The sequence below is a fragment of the Otolemur garnettii genome, unplaced genomic scaffold (genome assembly GCF_000181295.1).
Source record: "Otolemur garnettii isolate 467f Iridium unplaced genomic scaffold, OtoGar3 scaffold00123, whole genome shotgun sequence".
Taxonomy (NCBI): Eukaryota; Metazoa; Chordata; class Mammalia; order Primates; family Galagidae; genus Otolemur; species Otolemur garnettii.
Genome location: NW_003852518.1, coordinates 1753476 through 1776916, shown reverse-complemented (window position 1 = coordinate 1776916; position 23441 = coordinate 1753476). Strand labels below are relative to the sequence as shown.

Here is a 23441-nt window from a genome sequence, read left to right as displayed (position 1 = left end):
TATAATTTTTATTCTCCCGACTAGTACTTGAGGACCCTGACATTTGGGAGGGGCATAAGTTTTGAGGTTTTGTATTTGTTTCATTGATTTTAAGTTTCTTAGTTTCATTTGTCTAATACTTTTTAAAATCATACATGTATAAGCAAGTTCCACTTCCAGATAGTATCCAGAATGATGTCAAAAAAGAAAACATCCCATTTTTCAAACAAAAAGAAAAGTACAGGAAATATTTTAAACTTAAAAAATAAATCACTGAATAGCTGTGGGTACAAAAAACTTGGAAAGAACTACAACTCCTAAAAGTAAACCGTCCTTGGGGACCAAGGGCTGGACCACGCATTCCATCACTACTAAGGTTGATAGCAGGTTCCGTCAAAGTATAGGCTAGCTGGGCAAAAACAGTCGCTGGGGTAAGGAGAAACCATCCACATTATTAACACACATATGGGCTGGCAGATCAGTTGAGTCTAGAGAAAATTGAAAGGCAGGCGGTGCCTGTGGCTCAGTGAGTAGGGTGCCGGCCCCATATACCAAGGGTGGTGGGTTCAAACCCGGCCCAGCCAAACTGCAACAAAAAAATAGTAGCTGGGCATTGTGGTGGATGCCTGTAGTCCCAGCTACTCGGGAGACTGAGGCAAGAGAATTGACTAAGCCCCAGAGTTGGAGGTTGCTGTGAAGTGTAACGCCACGAAACTCTACCGAGGGCAACAAAGTAAAACTCTGACTTCAAAAAAAAGAAAGAAAGAAAAAGAAAAGAAAAGATATAAAAAGAAAATTGAAAGGCAAAGATAAACCCCTTCGCCCAGTAATCGTATAACCCAGGGATATTGCTGGGGTTACATAGGGGACAGATGCAAATGAGTTGGAAAGCAGAAAGAAATCTTGAGCTCCCACTGAGCTCACAGCTCTGTAGTGCATAAACTGTGACATATATATACCATGGAATACTATTCAGGCATTAAAAAAATGGGACCTTTCCATCTTTTGTATTAACCTGGGTAGAGCTGAAACACATTCTTTTATTTATTTATTTTTATTATGTTCTAGTTCCATAAAAATCAGTAATCCAATTGATTGGCTTTCCTTTTGGGTACAGACAAAAAGTTTATTGTTTAACTTTACATATTACATTTAATAATGGTAAATACATAAGAGAACTGTCTATTGGCCAAAATATTATTTTTTATGATAATGCCAGATAACCAATGCATTGAAAATTAAGAAAAATATAATTGCTCACATTATCCATTGCTTGCTATGTGCCAAACTTCTTAAATTTTTATCAAATCTCATTTAACATTCATTTACACCATGTAAGGTGTATAACATCTGCATTTCAGAGATTAATGTTAAGGAAATTTCTCAGGGTCACACTGGAAGTAAGTGGCAGAACCCAGACTTGAAGCCATAGCCACTTTAATCTAAAGCTTGGCCTCTTAGTTACTATGCAATTCTAGACTGGCTTCTTAGTAAAGTATCATAAGAATGGAAAAATAAGTATCAAATATACTCAATACTAACATGAAACCAATGGAAATCTTTATTAAATGCTAGCAAACTGAATCCCGTATCATGACCTAATGGGACTCATCTAAGCAATATATTTGTTCAGCATTCAAAATATCAATGTAATTAATATATTAAGAGAAAATCATATGTCAGGTTAATAGATCAAAAAAAATAAATGCACTGGACAAAAATACAACACTCATAAAACTTAGAGCCAACATTTTGTTTAAGCATCAACTTTGAATACTTTCAGTTTATTTTGAGGAACAAGGCTCTGAATCATTTTATTCCACATTGTTCTAGAGGTCTAAATACAACATTCATAAAACTTAGAGCCAACATTTTGTTTAAGCATCAACTTTGAATACTTTCAGTTTATTTTGAGGAATAAGGCTCTGAATCTTTTTATTCCACATTGTTCTAGAGGTATCTCAACAATACAATGAGATATTTTAAAATACAAATAAATAGGTATAAAAAAAGAATTAAAACTATCTTTATTTTAGTCCATGCAATTTTTCACTTAATAAATTCTGAGAAATATTCAAAATAATTATTAAAATTAATAAGTGAATTTATCTATGTCATAAGTTATAAGGTCAATATGCAGAAATTAACTTCTTTACACTGGCAATAAACAATTGGAAAATAAAATTTTAAAGTATCATTTGTAATAGTTTCAAAAACCGGAAACACTTTGCAATAAATTTAAGAAATCACGTGTTAGATCTTCAACTAAAAATTTCACAGAGAAAATGAGACCTAACATACAGAGAGGCATACGATATCCATGGATTAGACTTAATAAGATATCAGTTCTCAAATCAATATCTACAGAGTCAATAATGTCTCAGTGTTTCTATAGAAACTGACACATTGCTTTAACTATCATATGAAAATTCCAAGTAATATACACAATGTATTGAAGTAATACATTCAACAAATTCCAAATAAATATAATTTTTTAAAACAGGAAATACCTATACTACTGGATTGTAAGATTTATTTTAGAACTATTTAATTAATTATTATAAGTGTTGGCATATTATACAAAAATCCATGGAACAGAACAAAATTTGAAAAATATACTTGATAGTTGCTAGTATTTTGAAAAATTCTGAAAGGGAAGCCACCTTAATAAATGATGCTGGAAAAGCCAGGTATCTGTATGGAAAGAAATAAACCTTAACCTTTAAGTTAGGAGGCACCACAAATTGCCTTGAACAAAATCATAGACCTAAAAACAAAATCTAAAACTACATGACATCCAGAAGAGATCATGGAATGAGCTGTTCTCAGCCTCAGAATACAGAATAAGGAGAAATTTCTTAGAAAGAGAGAGATAGAGAGAAAGTGCAAGTACCCTGCATAATGAAGGAAACACAAGTATGGTAAGTTGGAATTTATGAAAACTAAAAATTATTAGTGTTCAAGAGACTTACAAAAATGAAAATTTTTAAATGTCATTTTCAAGTCATTTTTTCAAAAAAAAGTGCAAGTTTTAAGCCTTTTTAAAAACAATGAATATAGAAGAATATATTCATAACACTTATAACTAAGTATAAACTCCAGAAATGCAATAAAAAAGACAAACAACCAATTTTTCTTTTTTAAAGACAGACTTCACAGCACAGACACATGAAGGGCCAGAAGCACAGGGAAGATGTTGAGGACGGTCAGTTAAAGGCAAAGACAGATTACACCACAGGGAGAGGCCAAGGCGGGCGGTCACCTGAGCTCAGGAGTTCACCCAGCCTGAGCAAGAGGGGGACCCAGTCTCTACAAAAAATAATAATAACAGAAAAACTACCTGGGCTTGGTGCTATACGCCTGTAGTCCCAGCTACACCGCAGGAAGACCAAATGAGCCCAAGAGTCAGAGGTTGATGTGACGCTACACCAGCCAGAGCAACAGAAGGAGACTGTCTAAATAAATAAATAAGTAACAGCACACTGAGATAACTTTTCACAACAGCTAGATTGGCTAAAATTCAAAAAAAGTGATAAATCAGTGTTGACAAGCATGTAGAACAACGTGAATTTTCAAATATTGCCAGTAGAAATGCAAAGCATGTACAGACATTTTGCAGAGTAATTCAGTAATTTCTTATATGTACCCTAGACATGGCAAGTCTATTTCTCAGGTAGCAGACAGCCACAAAAAGACTTATGTAAAAATGTTCATATCAGCTTTATTCCTGAGAGCCAAAATCTGAAAATATCCAAACACCCATTAACAAGTGAATAGAGGCTCGGTGCCTGTGGCTTAAGTGGCTAAGGCTCCAGCCACATACACCTAAGGTGGCGGGTTGGAATCCAGCCTGGGCCCGCCAAACAACAATGACGGATGCAACCAAAAAATAGCTGGGCGTTGTGGCGGGTGTCTGTGGCCTCAGCTACTTGGGAGGCTGAGGCAGAAGACTCGCTTGAGCCCAGGAGTTGGAGGTTGCTGTGAGCTGTGATGCCACTGTACTCTACCCAGGGGGACAGCTTGAGGCTCTGTCTCAAAAACAAAAAAACAAGTGAATAGAAAAACAAATTGCAATTGCGGTGGAGACGTGAACAAAGGGCTGCCTGACATATAGAAGCACAGGGATGAGTCTCAGAAGCGTCACATGTGTGACTCAAGACAGAAGCAAAAGACTGCATGTTACGGTCTGATTCCATGTACCGGAAGTCCTTCAGCAAAACAGAAGTGATTTTCTGGGACTGAGTGTGTGAAGGGCAGGTTTGGCAGAAAAAGGTTCTCCAGGGGTGGGAGGAGATATTTATCTGGGAATTGAACAATGCAATGGGAATACACTAATAAACTTTGGGTGTATTTGTAGTGGGGAAAAGTTGGGAAGAAAAAGGTTTTTAAAGGAAAAAAATGGGGATTACATTATTACTTTGAAATTATTATTGTTGTCTATAGAGATCAGTTACAAGGGTGACACCAGTCTGAGGTTGGGCAGATGTCCTTACAGAAGTAATTTTTGTGTAAAGTTTGCAATCACCTCTGTGCAAGCTTGTGGTTTTGGTACAGTTACTAGGCACACAAGCATGAGAATGCTCTCGTCATGGCTTTTCCTGGGTTGTCAGGGTTGTCAGGGTTTTTCTCATATTGGTGACTCCATTTCATTCTGACAACTTTCATAGCCAGCAGATAGGAGACTGTCAGAAATGGATGGAAAGTGAGTTTCTGAGGGGTAACCATGTACATTTTGATTGGTGGGTAGTTTACAGAGGTATATACATTTGTCAAAATTCGTCAAAGTATATAAATTTTGTATATTTTATTGTATGTAAACCCTTCCTCAATAAACTTGTTTTAAAATGATATGAGCATTTTCTAGATCCTTAGCGGACCACTTTATTGTGGATGGTCATGTGATTTGATTTCTCACAGTTTGAATGTCCATTATTATGCTGATACTGCATTTGGTGCAATTTTAATAGTCACAGACTCAGGAAGAAACAGCAGAGAGTCTTTATAAATAATAGTTGTAGTTGGGTTGAGTAGAGGCCAGTGACTTCTGGGAAGCTAGGCTAATGAAGCAATGGAGTAGTTTAAATACAGAAAAGTGCTGGGGAATCCAGAGCTCACCAGGAAAGAATCATCTCTAATAATGCTGAGTTCAGAACTCAGAGCAATTAGACACAGCCCTCCCAAGCTGTGAGCAGCCAGGAGGCTTCAGGAAGACTCTCTCCTCCTCTGCCCCATTTAGCCAATGTAGCCAGTTTCAATTTCATTTTGGTTTTGTAGTTTATTGTACATTTGATATGTAAGTTTATTTTTATAGTTGTCTAGAAGCAATAAGCCCAAGAGTTTGTAGGGTTTTATGTTTGCATATATTTAGGTGAAATTATAATAAAAACAATTTAAATCAACTTTGGGGGTCTGGAAGAATATTTTCTCTTTTAAGGAGATTGATACATTATTCAAGGATGGAAAATGCTGAGTATTTCTAAATGGTGTTATTATTGGAAAAGATCCAGAAATCTTGATTGGATGCTGGAGCTGCCAGGAAAAAATGGAGCAGAACTGGTAATGAGGATTCTTTGCACAATTGAGAACCAGTTCTGCCTCTGAGAGCACAGAGGCAGATTTGCTGGGATGGCATGAAAGGAATTCTTGTCTAGAAAAGGCAGTGGCTTAATTTATAAGTGAGAGAGCACTTTTGAAAATTCTGAGGATAGAACAAAAGAAAACCGTTTATAATCTGATCATTATGGTGAGATTTTGGTATCTGCTGATTGACTTGCAGGCCACTATTAGAATTGCGATATAGCTGGATTTAATTAACAGAACATTTTATTTGTCAGGGCTTTTGAATTTGCAAGAGACATAAAACTTCAATTCAATCAGCTTGGGAAAAAATAAAAGAGCTATCCATTGGCTCTGGTGACTGACAGAACCACCAGTCAGAGACTTCTTTGAGCCTGGGAGGACCTCACGTAACATCATAAGTTGCTTTGTCTTCTTTTTGCTCTGATTTCCTTCTGTGCAATCCCATGTAGAACCCATAACTTGTGGTGACCCTAGCATAGTGATTTTCAACCAGAGGATCTTAGGTGTACCACAAAAAAAATTTTAAAGATAATTAATTAAATTATTTTTGAAAGCCGTTCAAAGCACAGTAAGCATATTCTTTTTCTCAATTCTTTTTTTATCAACATAATTTAAGTGTGCACAGAAGTTTAACTACAGGTTCAAGTGTTTTGTATGATAAAAAAGGTTGAAAAACACCACCCTAGCAGGTCAAGCCTTTATTTTTATGAGATTCCATGATAGTGAGAAAAAAGCAAAAAAAAAAAATAAAAACTTTCATTTTCAAATGGTTCAAGCAGAGCGTCAAGAGGAAGAACTTACTCTCATGTCTCAATGGGACTGTAAAACAGCTTTGGACCTTCCATTAGAGCTAAGCAACTGTGATCCTGGCAAACTCGGTGCCCCTGGCACCACTACCTGAGGAGCAGGTAGGTTGACAGTGGATAGAGTTTGGTTCTCTAGAAAAAAATCAGGGTAATGTTTTTTATCAGAAGAAAGACAATGAATATGGGTGGTAAATATGTATATATTGCCATATTGATATCCATATCTATCTGCACATAATCTCCAACAAAATAAGTATTAGCATAAGTAAATAATCCTCTAATGAATTCACAGTAACAGTATCTTTGAGGCACAAAAAAAAGTATGATTTGAATATAAGTATAGAAGCTGGTCTTGGAGTTACTAGAAACATTTTACTCATAGAATATTAGTAAAATTCTAGTTTCTGGCTCAGCACATAAGAAGCTTAGAAGTCTTCCCTCCATCCTTATAAGTGAGAAGTTGAAAAAATTGAAAAATAAACAAAGACCTCTTCTTCTTTGCTCCATCAGACGAGTGAGATCAGCCAAACTGCTGCCCACACAATTGCACATACAGACAAGTGAATTACAATTTATCAGAGCAGAAATCTATTGAATAGCAACCTCCATGGGGACCAGTGTCAAGGTTTGGAAACTTGACCTATAATTAATGAACTATTGAAGGCTCAGTGGTAGACAAGTTTGCAGTTAAAAACTCTAGCTGGACCCAGTCACAGGGCAGGGGAGTGGGGTAGGGGCAAAAATTTTGTGGAATTTTACCTCCTGGAAATCACCCAGGTTCCTGTTCCTAGGAGGGGGAGGGGGAAAGGAACTATTTTGAAATATACCAGAGCATTTCATTCTTCACAGGGTCTGCCCACATGGGAAACTAGCTAGCCACAGCCTGGTCTGCTGGTCAGTCTACCCTCTCCAGCCTTCTTGAGCCACCTTATGGGAGGTGAAAAATTGAGAAGCACTGGTGATGTTTACAGCCCAGGGACACAAGCTAAACTGAAGACAGAGACCCAGTCTTAGGACCATGGAAGGCTTCCCCTGCCCTGCACCTCATCACCATATCACTGAAAGCTTAATTACAGCAGTTCCTATTACCCGTTATATCACCTTGCTATCAAGAATAAATCACACAGTACTAAAAGGCAACAAACGCAGTTTGAAGAATCAGACTTAGCAGAGTTGTTGAAATTATTATACCAGGATTTTAAAACTATGATTTATATGCAAAGAGAATTATTGGATAAAGTAGACAGCATGCAAGAACAGCCAACCAATATAAGGAGAAAGATGGAAATTCTGACAAATAACCAAAAAGCAATTTTTGAGATCAAAAGCCAGTGTCAAAGGAAAAAGAAAAAAAAGAATGCTTTTGATGGTCTTAGTAGATTTGATGCAGCTGAGGAGATAGTGTCCGTGTTTGAGGATCTCAGGAGAAACCTCCAAAATTGAAAAGCAAAGAGAAGAGGGAGGAAACCCATAGAACAGAATTGGAACAGAATCCCTGGGAAGACTCCAAAAGGAGAAACACACATGCAACGGGAGTTCCAGAAGGAGAAGAGAAAGAAAGGGAAGCAATACTTGAAACAACAAAGACTGAGAATATTCTCTTAATCAAGGTAAGACACCAAACCTCAGCTCCAGGAAGCTCAGAGAACAACAAGCCTGGACTGGTTACTTAATCTGCCGCAAGACAGAATGTCAGTTAATAGAACAATGGACTGAACTGATGAACTTCGAGGAAGCACTGAAGTGAAAGGCCAGCGGTTATGTACGTAACACCAACTGCACACATACAAACAGGGAAGATTTGCCCAGTCTCAAATCTATGTGGACACCGAGCCATCTCTTCACAGGCCAGTGGCGGACACCATTTGTGGAATACCTCAATAGTCCCTCAAAGGAGTTCTTTCTTGAATGTCACAAAAAGAAAGGGGATAAGTAAGATGAGTAAGTTATAAAAAGAGAGAAAATTCTTGGCCCAGAACACAGAGAAATTTCAGGCATCTTTATGCCTGGTGCTAAAAGGAGTTTCTTTCAATAGCTGGATGTAACACCCAGCTATCAATAGCAAATTCCTGAGTGAGGGGCAGAAGACCAACTGTACAGAAGACCTGTACAGAAATGTCAGGGGGCCTCTGCGCACACCCAGTGTCCAAGAGCTCAGTAGTGCATTCTCAGGGCTGCTCTGTGTGGTTAAGCACAGCCTGAGGTCAGGGGAGGAGTGATGGCAGGTGTAGGAAAAGCACCTCCTGCCAGTTTTGTTTTGTGAGTGTTAATTCACCTGATAATGTTTATCAAGCACCTGCTACATCCTATAGGTGCTACATGCATCTAGAGCAGTGGTTCTCAACCTTCCTAATGCTGTGGCCCTTTAATATAGTTCCTGTGGGTCGTAACCCACAGGTTGAAAACCACTGATCTGGATGCTAGAGTCACTGTCTTTGTCTCCCTAAGTTCCAAAGAGTTTGTTGTTCCTGTATTTGGTCCCATACAGGAGCACTCAGGGCAAGAACTCACCTCCTTGTAACAATGCGCCCATGGTTCTTCTGAGGCACATGCCTGCCATCCCAGCCCACATATAACACAGTGTCTGAGCCACAGCAGTGTCAGAGGGAAGCCAGGCCCCGAGCAGACATTCGCAAAACCCATTCTTTACTTGTCCCATCACTCCAGTAGCTGGTGGTTTCTGAGAGAGCATTGAGATGCCTGGAGGAGTTCAAAGTCCCCTTGGCATTCCAGAGAAAGTTCTAGAAGCCAAACACCTTGAGGCCAAGGAAAAAAGTCATCCCAGGAAGCCCCTTCACCTAACTCTCCACCAAATATACTTGTACCACTGTGCCATTGTGAAATACATACAGGGTGTCTATAAAGTTTGTGTGCAATTTAAAATAAACAACTATTTTATACGGGGCATCCATAAAGTTAATGTGTATGAATGCACATGAACACCCTGTATTTGGTCTTTGACCTTGTTTCCTGGCATACAACCCGTAAAATACTCACAGCCTTCAAAGTGGTCTACTTCTGTATCCTAATGAATTGACTAATGATTGGCAGCCCCTCGGTCACTTCAGGTTATGGACTGGTCACCTGAAAGACCAAGGCAGAATTAGAGGGTTAGAACTTTCAGCTCCACCCCGACAACCTTGAGCAGGGGAACTGAAGGTTGAGTCAATCACCAGTGATTTTATCAACCGTACCTACATGATGAAGCTTCCTTAAACATCAAGAAGGACAGAGCTTCTAGACAGCTGAACATGTGGGTTCCTGTGGATTGTAAGCTCCGAGCTTGCAGGAGGTGGGCCTCCCCAACCTCTGCAGCTGCTATTTATTGAGAACAAGCTCACCTTCCCAGAAGTTTCTGACCCCCACACTGGAATGCCATAGCTGATCAATATTCAACTGCCAAGGTCTCTTTGTTAATGTCTAGTGATTGCTTGTATGTTTCAAAAAACTGCCACTTTGTCTCTGCAAGCCTGTTGTCCAGGTTCCCACACATCTTGCTGCATACGTTGCTACATAGACCACTAAATATGTTGTTACATAAGCTGCAAATATTCTGTTCCACAGGTTGCTATAGATTCCTAGAGGGAGGTGCCCAGGAAGGGTGTGGAAACCCGGTGCTGCTACCTTGCCCAGGGGATCTCTTTACCTGCATCCTTTGTAATATCCTTTATAATAAACCAGTAAATGAAAGTAAGTGTTTTCCTGAATTCTTTGAACTGCTCTAGCAAATTAATTGAACATGAGGGGGTCATGGGAGCCCCAATTTATAGCTAGTCAGCCAGAAGCACAGGTAAAAATAGCCTGGGGGCTTGCAATTAGCATCAGAACTGAGTACTAGTCTTGTGGGACCCAGCCCTTGACCTGTGGAATCTGAGGCTTTCTCCAGTGGAATTGAATTGGACAACAATTAAAAGACCTGGTGTTCGCTGAAGAAATGGTTCCTTGCTTGTTGGGGAGAATTCCCCACACATTTGGCCTCAGGAGTCTTCTATGTTGATTGTCATGGTATGAGAGCAGAGGATAAATGGACTTTGGTTTGTTCTTTCAACCACTTCCCCCCTGGAAGTGCCCTCCCCTTCCTGTACTACTTTTTGCTGTAGTCAGCCCAGCAAGATGGCCTCTCACAGCCCACGTCAGAAGCCTGGGTGCAGGGTATGAATAATACTGATACCGGATTTTTGACTTTGGATTTCCAGGCTCTTGGTCTCGACAATTTGATGAACGAATCGATGGACCACAGGATGGACAGTAAATTAGGTTTTATTTACAGAGGTATTATTACAGCTCTTCCAAAGAGCCAAACCTTGCAGAACAGGTTAAGATAGGTTTTATATAAGTGTTACCGCTCTTACAAAGAGCCAAACCTTGCAGAGCAGGATGCAAGTGTTACAGCTCTTACAAAGACCCAAACTTCCTTGCAGAGCAGGGTATAAGTGTTACAGATCTTCCTCTTCTGTTCTCTCTCCCTCAGCGGTCTGCAGCAATCTGCTGAGGTCTTTGCTGTCCTGCTCTCTCTTCCTCAAAGGTCAGAAACCATCTGCTGAAGTTTTGCTCTCATGCTCTATCTTCCTTGATGATCAGCGATGATCTGCCCCTAGGCTCTCTGCTTAGGGTTTATATAGGGGTAGTTGGCCAATGAGCTGAAAGCTGAGCTGATTGGTCTATTTTCTCCTAAAAATAGACCAATCAAGAGCAGGATTGAAAATGGACCAATCAGGGATGCACTGGAGGAATTGGCAGTGTTTTCCTCTGATCCGCAGGGTCTTTTTTGTTACTGGAGCCTCCCCTGGGAGAGGAAAGCTTCCCCTTTGGCTCTAGCCTGCCAGTTTCTGTGCCAGCTGCTGCCAAGGCAGAGCTGGCAGGTCCTCTAGCTCCGCTCTACTGGAGCCTCTTGGTGGGGGAGGGAAGCTCCCCCACTTGCTCCAGCCTGCTGATTCCTTTGCCAGCTGCTACCACTAAGACAGAGGTGGCAGGTCCCCCAAGCCCTGCTCAGCTGAGCTGGCTGAGGCGCTACTTTTCTGGTATCAATACCACCTCTTCCATGGTCTGGTGCCAGGTCTGGTGCCTGGGTTCTGGGAAGACCTTGGGCCAGAGAAGCAGTCAGGAGAAGACTCATGCCATCTCAGAGGTGCTCCATAATGGGGTCCAGATCCCCTTTACCAACCTTAAGACAATCCTGCCCCTCTGTGTCCAAAAGTAGGAGGAAAGACCTCAAAAAATACAAGTGAGTCTTTGACCCTCTGATTGATGCACAGGGATATGTCACCAGCAATTCTGACAATTCTGAGTGAATTGCACATTGTGCTTCAGCCCTTGTTTCAAAATAATTGTTTTAAACTTTCTTATTGGTCAACATTTATGGGTTTGTGATGTTAATACACACAGTGGGTGACTTTATAGTTTATAACAAATGGATCCCTGGAAACTTCCTTTCAAGGAGCAAGCTTTTGTCACTGACTTTAGAAGAATACCTATGAGTCATCCATTTGATTATCTGAACAGATGCTGCTGACTTTTGGCATCACAGCAGAAGGGATGAGTCCCCAAGGTATACTGTAACAGGCAGCATGTGCTGGCAGGTCAGTCTGGGAATAGCAAGTCCCAACTCCAGACATGTATCAAAAGGGTAAGCAGTAATGGAGCCGGGGCCCTGCCAACTGGTGCCCTGCTCCACAGCGGAACTTTAATTAGTGGCTCACTTAACATCCAGGTTTGCTCATGTACATCCATAAAAAACTACCTGAGCACCAAAGGTGGCTTCTCCCACTCATTAAGTTGAGTTAATGGTCAACCTCCTGCCTGAACCATAGAAACCCTGCTGACCTGTGATTCCAGGTGGAAGGGGCTATTATTCCTTCTTACAGAATGCCCTTCCCTGGCCCAAGTCTGAGTTCAACGTGGTTTTGCCAAAGGTGTGAACTAAATACAAAATAGTATCTCTTCTTGAGCCCAGGCATTCTGCAGTCAGTAGAAGGACTGAGGGAGCATGGGTGAGACTCTCTGCAAGGTCTGCAGAAGCTGCTGCAGCCGCTGGACCTGGGGCACAAACTCCCAGGAGGCCATCCTTCCCCAGGGCAACCACACTGTATCCTCACTCATCTGGCCAGGCACACTGGCAGTGTACCATTTCTGTTCACCATCACCTTCTAAAGCGGGCTCACCTCTGCATGCGAGCTGCTCTTCCCTTGCAGGGAAACTGCCCAAGGTGCTTGTTCTCTCCCTGGCCCTGCTTTCCAGGCTGCATAAAGCCTTCCCTCTTTCCTGGCCCATGTTTTCATTTATCTGGTTATCCTAACTTCATTCCGTGTTTTGTTCCATCCATTCTCTTTTCCAGTCTCAGGCCACTAACACCTGCCACACTCAGTTCCAGCACACAACCCTGTTGTGGCTTTGCTGCAGCAGGTCCAAGCTTCCTGGCGCACCTCCTACTTACATGGGTGTGCTCTGAGCTACCTTCCATCCCAAAGCAACTTGTCTTGCTTTGTCCTGCAAGGCAAACCTTCCTCCGGGTCTGAGACACGTCCCTCCCAGCTACCCTCCTCTGCAGGCAGAGGATACACACATGAAAGGGTTTCTGGATGTGCAGCTGAAAAGGTTCCCCATTCATTCACAGGCAAGCAGGGACTGAGACCCTGTCAGAGGCAGAGTCTGGTCTGGTGAAGATGAAGGTGAAGGTGGGTATGTCTCCCAGCTTGTCTTCATCTCTCCCTCACTTGTTGCTTCTCTGCACTCTGATGAGAGTGTAAGGCCCAGGATGTGAGGTCATTTGCATTGGCTGACTGGAGAGGCAGGAGAGAGACCCAGTTTAACTTGCCATACTAAGTCCTAAGCCATTGAGCACACTCCCACTCAAAGCCAGAAGCTGGGAGCTGCTGGAAGGAGACGCTGGAACTGGAGTCATCGATTTCACTGCCCCCGACCCTTGCCTTTTTAGCTTTATGACCTTAGTCAGGTCTTAACTTCTTTCAGATGTGGTTTCACACTGAAAAAATGAGGCACAGTAATGGTCTCCAAAGAAAGACTAGGAGTATTATAAGGAATTCAATGATATGGCTGTGACCTTGCCCAGCTTTGTGTGAGGTAGAAAGAAAGGAAAGAATGCAGGAAAGGGGTGGGGGGGAGGAAGGTAAAGAGATCATGAGAGAGGGAGAGAGAAAAAGAAAGAACAAAGCAAAAAAGTGAATCACAACTACTTTTTTATAAAAGAATTGCAAATTCTTTTTCAATGCCTACAAAGGCCTTTATATTTTCTTGAATTTCTCAGCTAATCAAGCTGCAGGTGTAGTGTTCTTCTGTACTAATGACAGAAATCCTTCTGAAATTGCTTTTCCCTTTTATCTCATCTGCCCTATCCTTCCATCTCTGAGACTCTAAGACCAAAGGAGGCAGTGTGGCATGTGGTTGCATAATTAACCCTTAGTTTCTTCAGATCTCTTCTTGCAAACTTGACTTTCTCAATTCATGGATCTCCACTGGGACCACGAGGCTGGGGCAAGAAGTTTCTGATTCAAAGGGAACTGTGATTGAGGTGGATCAATAAAGAGAAATTACTGTTCCCTCAATTGGACCTCTAGCCAATTTTTCAATTAGAAATAGAATCTTTGACCTACTATAGTTTTATTCTTAGTGGTTCCCTTTATTTGGGGCTACCCCATTGTAACCATATCAGAGCACTTGCTGACTACAAAATAAACAGGATATTTAATGACTAGAACAGAACTACCTAATAAGTAAGGCAAATAGCAAAAACCATAGCTACCTGGGTTCTATAGAAGCATTTGAGGACCTTTTTTCTCCATTACATATGATCACACCTGAACCTCCTCTTTATTTTGGTGGCCTTGTGAAGTTTGGTTGTGTGTATTCGTGGCATCATAAAGACACAGAAACCAAAATTGATTAGAGCATCTGATGAAAAGCTCTGGTCTGGTTAGAGGCCAGGCTGCTGCTGCCAATGTGGCTGCCTTTTATCTGGGGATGACCTGAAGAAAACAGTGGAGCTTGCAATGGCAGAAAGACTCAGTCGTCCTGGACATAAGTAGAAGCCCCTGTGTAACCTGCCTGGTTCTTGGTTGCTTCTCTCCCTCTTCTTCCCTCCTCTCCTTCCTTTCCTTCTCCTCTCTGTCTCTCTCTTTTCTTTTCTTCTGCTCTTCCTTTCTCTTTCTCTCAGTCTCCCTTCCTTCCCTCCTCTCTTTCTTTCTCCTTGCTTCCTTCCTCTCTTTTCTTTATCTCTTTTATCTCCTTCAACTTCCCTCCTGCTGCTCTCATTTCTTTCTTGAAAGGAAAAACAACTTCTCCCCCAGGCTTTCAAAGAGGCCTCTCTGCCTGTTCTAGTGCCTCGCCTTTCTGGTACCTCATTTCAGCCTGGTTTGACCATCATCAAGAAAAGAAGGGGAGGATTTATCCCAAAACAGCCCATCAGCCCACACAGGGGACTAACTTTGTAGGGAAAGATTGTGTGTTTACCATGTGAACACCTTCAGGCACTCTACAGAAACTAACACGGCCTCTGTGGAGAGTAATTTAGACATACCTCAAAACTCAAAGCACACCTACCATTTGATCCAGGGCTCCAATGCTAACCCAAGGGGGAGAAAAGTCATTTTATCATAAAGACGCTTTCACTTGAATGTTTATGCAGACACAATTCACCACTGCAAAGTTGATGGAGACAACCCAGGCGCCCATGAACACACGAGTAGATTAATAAAATGTACTATGGAGTATGTATTCCATGGAGTACTACTCAGCCATAGAAAAGATGGTGACCTAGTATCTTTTGTAACAAACTGGGTGGAACTAGAGACTATTCTCCTAAGTGAACTATCTGCAAGACTGGAAAAACGAACATCAATACTAAATTGGAGCTATTTAATCAGCACTTTTGTGTTCATATGGAAGCAGAACTCAAGAAACTTCAACTGGGTTAGAGGGGGTGGGAAAGGATGGGCAGACTCACACCTAATAGGTACAACGCACACTGGACGGTGCACACATAACATTAACTTAAAATATACATAAGCGAACTACGTAACAAAAATGTGTGCACCGCTATAATATTCTGAAATTTACTAAAACTCCTTTTCAGGGGTTAATTGGAGCATAGATCAAGATCAAAAGGTAAAAACAAGTCTGAACCACCCAGGTCCCCGCTTAACACTTGAGGATTTTAGCAACGTTAATAAAAATGTTTTTCCTTCAAGTAGAAGACAGACAGGAAAAGGGAGTTAGAATGAGAGGACAGAGAGACTGGCAGAGGGTAACCAATATTTTTAAGCCAAGAGACAAAAGTGAAATTGAAAAAAATGAAAGCAAGTACACTGTATTTTTATCAGCTTCTCATCCTACACGCCTATTCCTCTGGGTAATCGAAGGTAAAGAGGAAGACGCTCCCAGCACTCTGCGAGGCGACGCGTCCTTCGGACTCCAAACTAACACCCTTTAGTGCAGGGTTTTCAACAGTAGCTAAACCAAGCGGTCTACAGAGAGGGAAACCAGAGGGGGCCAATTAGGAAGGAAGAAATTAAAGAAAAGAAAAAAAGCCAAGATGAAAGGTCCAGCGCAGAATGAGTGACAAGCCAGGAGAATGGCAGCCCCGGCAGGCAGGCGGCCGCGCGGGCGACTGACAGGTGGTCTGAGCGGCCGCGGAGGGGCGCGGGGCGGCGGGAGGTCCTCCCACCCGGGCAGCGAGGGCCGTCTGGGCTACGCCTCCCGAGCGGGGGCAGCAGAGGAGGGAGCGGGAGCAGAGTGCGAGTGGGGCGGGAGCCTGCTGCGGCAGGAGGCGGGCGCGCCGGCTCCCACGCCGGTCTCGGAGCGACTCGCCCTCCGGCGGCGCTCCGGGCTTGTCCTCTACCTCCGACGCGACCAGGCTGCCCAGACCGCTCGGCTGCCTGGTCTGACAGCTCCCCGAGCTCGCCCGTGGAGAGGAGCCAGGCGGGGCCCCGGTGGCCCCCAGGGCGCGCTTTGTGGCGGAGAAGCGGGAAGGAGACTCGGGATGGGTGGCTGAAGGCGACGCGGGCTCTGACGCGAGTTGGGGCCCCAAATACCAGCCTCCGGCAGCGCGATGTACAAGTCCCCGGAGACGCCTTAGCTCGGTGCGCGCGCGGGGCGGAGCGAGCAGGTGGGGCTGCGCTCTCCGCGGTCCGTCCTGCGCGGTCCCCGGCCGGCCGGAGGATGGGCGCTAGCGCCTTGGGGCCGCGCCCGTCTCTGCTGCCCCCGCGCCCGCCGCGAGCCCGGCGTCAGGCCCGCGCCCTGCGCTCATGTATGTAGGTTGGGCGCCGGCCCGAAGGGGTGAGGGTGCATGCGGGGTGTCCGCGCCATGCGCTCCGGGGAGCCGTTTCGCAGCCTGGCTGCTCGGGAGGAGCCCTTCCCCCAGCCCAAGTTTGTAAATACGGGCGATGGTTAGCCTGGGGCTTAGGTCAGCCGGGCTGGGGCCGAGAGTGAGTAGAAGGCCCGCAGGACCCGAGCCCTGATCGAGGAGGGTTGATGGGGAGGGGACAGACGCACTGGAGTGCGCAGAGTGGGGGGCGTTGGGGGAGTGAGGCGCTGAGAGGCTAGGTTGCTGGTGCCCTGCGGCGTCTCCGACTCTTTTCGGCCCCTTTGGGCATCAGAAACTTTGGGATCCCCAAAGGCTGGCGGGGATCCAGCGAATAAGAGGCGCTTTCCCCGACCCTGAGTTCTCGAGCTCCCACAGCACACCTCAGTCCTAACCGGGCACTTCTGCTCACCGCCTGGATCCCTTCCCGGGTAGAAGCAATGACCAGACTGAGCGCTGAGGCCCGAGACCCGGCTTGCATCATTGCCCAGAGCCACTGAGAGTGGCTGGTCTGCCCGGCCCGGCCAGGCGCGTGCGTTTAGCCTACAAGCCGAAGCCCCGGAAACAGGCCGTCGGGGGCCGTGGGCAGCGGGGAGGGGTCGTCTGCTTCTGGATAGCAGGAATTTAAGACGTTATTAGAAATGAATCGCGGGGTCCCTAGGCTAAGCTTGTCCCCACCCCCTTTACACAACACAAACCCCTAGAGCACAGGAGGGGGTTCCTCCCTTGTTTTACTGTACATTCGTCCGTCTCTAACGCCACTGCGGAATTCTCCATTTAGTAACCTTTAGGAAAAGTGGCCAGACCTGGGGAAGGACGCCCTGAGTGCCTGAATTATGTGGTTCCTAGCCGAGCTTTGCAGGGGTACGCGGGCCCGGCTCGCTGCGTTCCCATCTCCAACACTAATTACTGCTACCTCAGAACCCCGCCAGCCGGTGCTTTCTTGAACTTCGCTTCCAACGTATTGCTGCCCAGTATGCGATGTCTAGGAACCCCGGCAGCGCGTCGACTCCGGGCATGCCGCCCCCGCCCCCGTCGTCCGGCGTGTTCATCTAGTCTAGAGTGATGCTGGGGCCCGGGCGGGGGCCGCGGCGGGCCCGGGCGCGCGCGGGCCGCGGGGTTCAGTTGTGCTGCTGTTCTCTCCGCAGGGACGGCGGCTCCCAGCTGGCGGCAGCGCGCCCCCGGGCTGTGAATGCGACTCGCCCCTCGGCCGCGCTCCCCGCCCGCCCGCCCGCCGGGACGTGGTAGGGGATGCCCAGCCCCACTGCGATGGCAGTTGGCGCGCTCTCCAGTTCCCTCCTGGTCACCTGCTGCCTGATGGTGGCTCTGTGCAGTCCGAGCATCCCTCTGGAGAAGCTGGCCCAAGCCCCGGAGCAGCCGGGCCAGGAGAAGCGCGAGCACGCGTCTCGGGACGGCCCGGGGCGGGTGAACGAGCTTGGGCGCCCTGCGAGGGACGAGGGCGGCAGCGGCCGGGACTGGAAGAGCAAGAACGGCCGTGGGCTGGCCGGCCGGGAACCGTGGAGCAAGCTGAAGCAGGCCTGGGTCGCCCAGGGCGGGGGCGCCAAAGCTGGGGACCTGCAGGTCCGGCCCCGCGGGGATACCCCGCAGGTGGAGTCCCTGGCCGCTGCCGCTCAGGACGCTATCGGCCCGGAACTCGCGCCCACGCCAGAGCCTCCTGAGGAGTACGCGTACCCGGACTATCGCGGCAAGGGCTGCGTAGATGAGAGTGGTTTCGTTTACGCGATCGGGGAGAAGTTCGCCCCTGGACCCTCTGCCTGCCCGTGCCTGTGCACGGAGGAGGGGCCGCTGTGCGCCCAGCCTGAGTGCCCGAGGCTACACCCGCGCTGCATCCACGTTGACACGAGCCAGTGCTGCCCGCAGTGCAAGGAAAGGAAGAACTACTGTGAGTTCCGGGGCAAGACCTACCAGACTTTGGAGGAGTTCGTGGTAAGAGGCGCACGCCCGCCGGGCCCTTTACCCTCTCCTGCAGGGTCTGGTTCTGTAGTCCCTCACTTTCAAGAAGGGGTGCGAGGGGTGCTGTCTGGTTCTCAGAGGTGGAGCGTGCGGCACGTGCTCCCTTTCCTCTGGCAGAGCAGAGGGAATCCTGCAGAGAGCCGCGGCGGTCCTCGTGGATTCCTTCAGTGTTCACTGCCCTAGGGTTTCCTTAGAATGAGTCCCGGGCCACTGAAGGGACGGACCCAGCAGATTTTGGCTGTATTTCTACATTAATTTATTGCTCCTAATTTGAAATGTTACTGGCGAAATGCTCAACTATTCAGACACGGGGTGATGTAGCATGCCGTGTGGGGATATGTTCTTCAACTATTCGCTAATTAAGAAACATTTCATGTAAACAAAACTTTCCCCTGGATTATGTGTCCAGAGTATCATGTCAATAACCTAAAAGTTGAAAGAAAAAGAAAATGTTTGTGCATTGAGTGCCAAAACATAGTGGGTGGCAAAACCGAGAAGTGCAGCTTTAGGTAGAAAGAGTTTCATTTTAGATGAACAACGGCAACAGGAATAGCACCAGCCTTTCCTCAATGCGTCCTGTGTCACGCTCCGGCTCCAGGCAGTGTTTTCACCTCCTGTAGTTAAAGATATTATGCTAGAAGATAGATTATTATCTATCATCTCCATTTTATGGAGAAGAGGAAACTGAGACACAGAATATTTAAATAAGGAGTTGAAACCAAAGTAGATGTAAAGCAGCAGATTCACGTGTCAGACTAGTAAATTCTGCTCCAACGTACCTACTCTTAATCCTAAGAACCTACCAAAAGTCCATTCCCTTTGGGGAGCTGGTTAGTGCGTAGGTGGGCCCCAGGTAAATTCCTGCCTCTGGGCTGGGGGACAGAGAGAGCAATTCCAAACTCAGTTTGGCAGGCTGGCTCAGCCCTTGGCTTACTAGGCTGGGTCTTGATTTGAGGTACTAGAGAGATTATTTTCCAGCCTGCAGAGGGAGTCATGACCCCTGCAGAGCCAAAGCAGGGCCTGAGAGGCAAGTGGGGAGGAACCCTGCTAGAAACCCCCTTTGTGAGATCTGCTGCTTCTGTGGCCTATGATGATCAGGGCATGTAGTTAATAAATTGTAGCAACGAATTACCTACAGAGTTTGAATAAATATTAAGTCAGGAAGGACAGACCTATATATATTTTGCAAAGTGTGGAAAGAACACAAAAATTTAGAATGGAAACAGGAGTTTCCATTCTGGCTTTGTTCCCACCCAGCAGCAGGACTGGAACAAAGGACATGTCCTCTCTGGGTTTCTGTAAAATAAGAGACCAGCTCTTTCCTAGGCAGATTGGCAGGAGATAGCTGCAGGCGTATTGTGTTTAATTACAGTTGATTTCACCCTCTTGGAGAAACACACTTGGATGGCATCCTGTGAACCCAGAGCTGGGCACACAACATGAACTAAGTCAGGACCCCTTCCCTCAAAATGCTTCCTGTCTACTGGGAAGTCTGGTAGATGCCTCTTTAGCTGTTTTGGGTGCAGTACAAAAGTACACAGGCAAATGTGGCCAGGAAAAGAACCCGTTAGTGGTAGAAGAGCCCAGAGAAGGGGCCTTCCACTTAGGCCTGGGGTGGGGTCCCAGGTGTGGGCCCAAGAAAACAATTCTTTTAAATGTTTTGTACTCCAAAGATAAAATAACTCTTCTAAGGTCAAAGATAAGCAGTTGGTTTTTAATTAACATCATTTGTTTGCTCTGTTTGTAGTTCCATAGTCATTTGTTAGAACTGTCCCATGAGGTAGGCTGAGGAATTGTAATAAGCACTTGATCTAAAGAGCCCAAGCACTTAATGGATTGGCCATTCTTCTACCTGAGATCACAAGCAGAGGAAAGAATTCAAACTTCTACGTTAGTAATTAATTGCTAAGTGCTAGATGCCCCAAAGGTGACTTTTCTCTATGGAGTAGGGGATCTCTGATTCCTGTTTGCAAAACTTAGTAATTAATAGGTAGAATCTGTTTTCAAGCTCTGGGGATGGGAGATGATCTGGACCGAAGGGAAATAAATGACAGAGATTATGATTTGGGGAAGAATTAAAATTCCACAATAGCTATTTTTAGAGTATTAAGTGTATCTTTCATCTTCAAATGATACTTCGTTCTTAACTTTCATGTAATAATTACTCGAAGCAGGATGGACACCTGCTTGAATGTTGCAAACTTTTTGCAAATTTTTAATTATTGCAGGCCCTTTGTAAGTTGACTGCCCAAGGGACTGACACAGACTGGTCAGCATCATAAAAAACTTCTGATGAGTATGGTTCATGTCCCAGTCCATGAAAATTAGGTCAACTTACCGAGGTGGTCAACTTTGCAGGCGCTGCTGTGTGTGCCTAGTCCTATAATATGTCAACTGCATGGAGATTTTAATTATACCATATCATGTTTGTTTATTTCTGTTAATATCGGGACAATTTCTAGACACTTCCCTAATTTAACATGGCCTTGTGAAAGTAATTTAGTGTCTCTGCTTATTTCCTTCATTGTACAAAAGAAGACACAATGCTTTGTGGAGGGGGGGTGTTGAAAAGATGACTGCAGGGCAGTGTAGGGCTAACTGTGAGTCCCAGGGATTGTGGGCTGCAGTAATGGGGATTTGTTGTTATGCTGAGCACCAGGGCACAGCAATTGTTAATGGGTTTCAGAGAGACAGATACATGGTAGTGTGTAGTTTGCATAGCACCAAGTATATGGAAAATGAAAAAGCAAAGCATTTTCTGTCTGAAGTGGTTTGAGCTTCTCTGAAGAAAAAGTAATTCAAAAGGAGATTGTGGTACAGTGGGGTCAGGTTTCCAACACTGTTTACCTTATTGAGGAAGGAGGTGAAAGGAAGATTACTCAGGCCTCTTTCCCTGTGAGACGCACAGGCCCTTCCATAGTCTGTTCAATGCTTATGAAGAGAGGGAGCAGGGAGGGAGAGAGAGAAAGAGAGGAAGGAAGTTACTGATGGAGCTGGGCCCTCCTTGAGAAGCAGGTAAACTCCAGAGCCTGTGTGGTCCTGTGATGGGCAGGAGATTTGCCTCCGGGAGAGAGCAGCTTCTCTGTCTTTCTGGGCTCCCCTTTGTTTGGGTGCCCTTTCTTCCTCCTTCTGTGTCCAGGTTTCTGCCCAACCCTGTCTTTCATCTTCTCTCTGTAGTGCACCCCCCAAACTCCCACTCCTCATAGTCTGTTGAAACCACATATGCATAAATGTATTCATGAGCTATGTGTATTTGACTTAATTTTAAAAAAAAAGAAAGAAAGAAATCAGCTGGATATTGGTAGAAGACCTCACTGACTCCACCAAATACCATTAGCTGCTGATAATGAGAGTAATAACCTCATTCCTCCAGGGATACTTATAATTCAACTTGTACATACGAATAAAAACATGGTTAATAGGATTTCCTCTACTTCCTCTCATATTGTGCCATGTCAACTTATACCAGTAGGCATTCAACTTGGAAATAGAAGCTTTGCTATTGGTTCATATATTTTTTAATGAATGCTACTTTGGCTGTTTTCTGCTTCTAGAGTATACTAGTATGTTAAACCACAGACTGGGTGATTTAAACAATAGGAATTTATTGTCTCACAGTCCTGGAGGTGGGAAGTGTGAGGTCCAGTTGTGGGCAAGGTTGATTTTTTCTGAGGCTTCTCTCCATGGCTTACAGATGGCCGTGTCTCCTGTGTCCTCCCTGTGTGTGTGTCTGTTTCCAAAGTTCCTTCCCTTATAAAGACATCTCTCATATTGCCATGGGGCCTATTCTTATGACCTCATTTTTAATTTAACTTTCTCTTTAAAGACCCTATCTCCAAATACTATCACTTTCCAGGTACTGGGGTCAGGACTTCAACATGTGAATTTTGAGAGTACACAACTCAGCTCATAACTTTGGATGTCAGTGACCAGAGTTGACCTCTTGGAAACAGGCAGCAGGGTGGGGAAAGATGCCTGGGTAAGGGTGCTTGGAAGGCTCAGAGTTAGGGGGAAATGAACTAAATTCCAAATAGACTAAGTGGCCCACCGTGACTGTTCTGACTCTGTGCCTGTCTAGGACTTCTTGAATGACGTAGGTGAAGGAGTCTTTGTTTTGTAGATGTAGATAACTAAAAAGTGATGAGGCAGGTCTCTGTTTAGCAGTTTTAATTTCACCTTGAAAGCTACCATCCAGTCCCGAAGCAAAACACATCTGAAATTCATTAATAAACAAAGATCCTATTTTGATCAATAAAACAAGTTATTCCTCTGGTGGAGTCCTGGTCCCTGGAGAACTTTGAATGTTCAAGTGGAATTTGTAGGTTTATTTCATGTGTTTAGAACCTGGTGGAATTCATACGACTCTGAGCCAACAGAAGATATTTACAAGTTTCCATTGCTTTGCTTTTGGTTGGTATGTCAGTCTACATGTCAACCCTGGTTATCACAGCCCATCAGCAGCTGTGATTGGCAGCTCTGAAGAAACAGACTGATGAATTATTAATGAGTGCTGCTTGCTAGGCTGGCTTTCAAAGCATGAGAACTGTTGCCAGGGAGATAAGGGGCAGGGGGACTTGAAGGTGAACCGATTTGGGGCCACTAAGTTAAACCAAACCCTCTCCCACAGTTTCTGTATCTGATTTGCCATTAACCCCATAGCAAAATCTCATTTCCAGATTTTTGTCAATGAAAAAAAAACAAAACGTCTAACATGAAATTAGGAATCCAAACCTTCATCTAAATACATCTCTGTCGCAGCTATGAGAAGGTGCCTGTACAGAGAAAGC

At 44.8% G+C, this 23441-nt stretch overlaps 1 protein-coding gene across 1 annotated transcript in view; it reads left to right on the top strand.

The window, feature by feature from the left end:
* The first annotated feature begins 16151 nt into the window (after nucleotides 1–16151).
* The window catches only part of VWC2 (von Willebrand factor C domain containing 2), a 139048-nt gene continuing 131758 nt past the window's right edge, over nucleotides 16152–23441 (top strand). Inside the window, exons 1-2 of the mRNA XM_003797746.1 lie at nucleotides 16152–16626; nucleotides 17829–18627. Of these exons, the coding sequence (XP_003797794.1) occupies nucleotides 17932–18627 (696 nt within the window). The 5' untranslated portion in view covers nucleotides 16152–16626; nucleotides 17829–17931. The remainder of the gene's footprint in view (nucleotides 16627–17828; nucleotides 18628–23441) is intronic.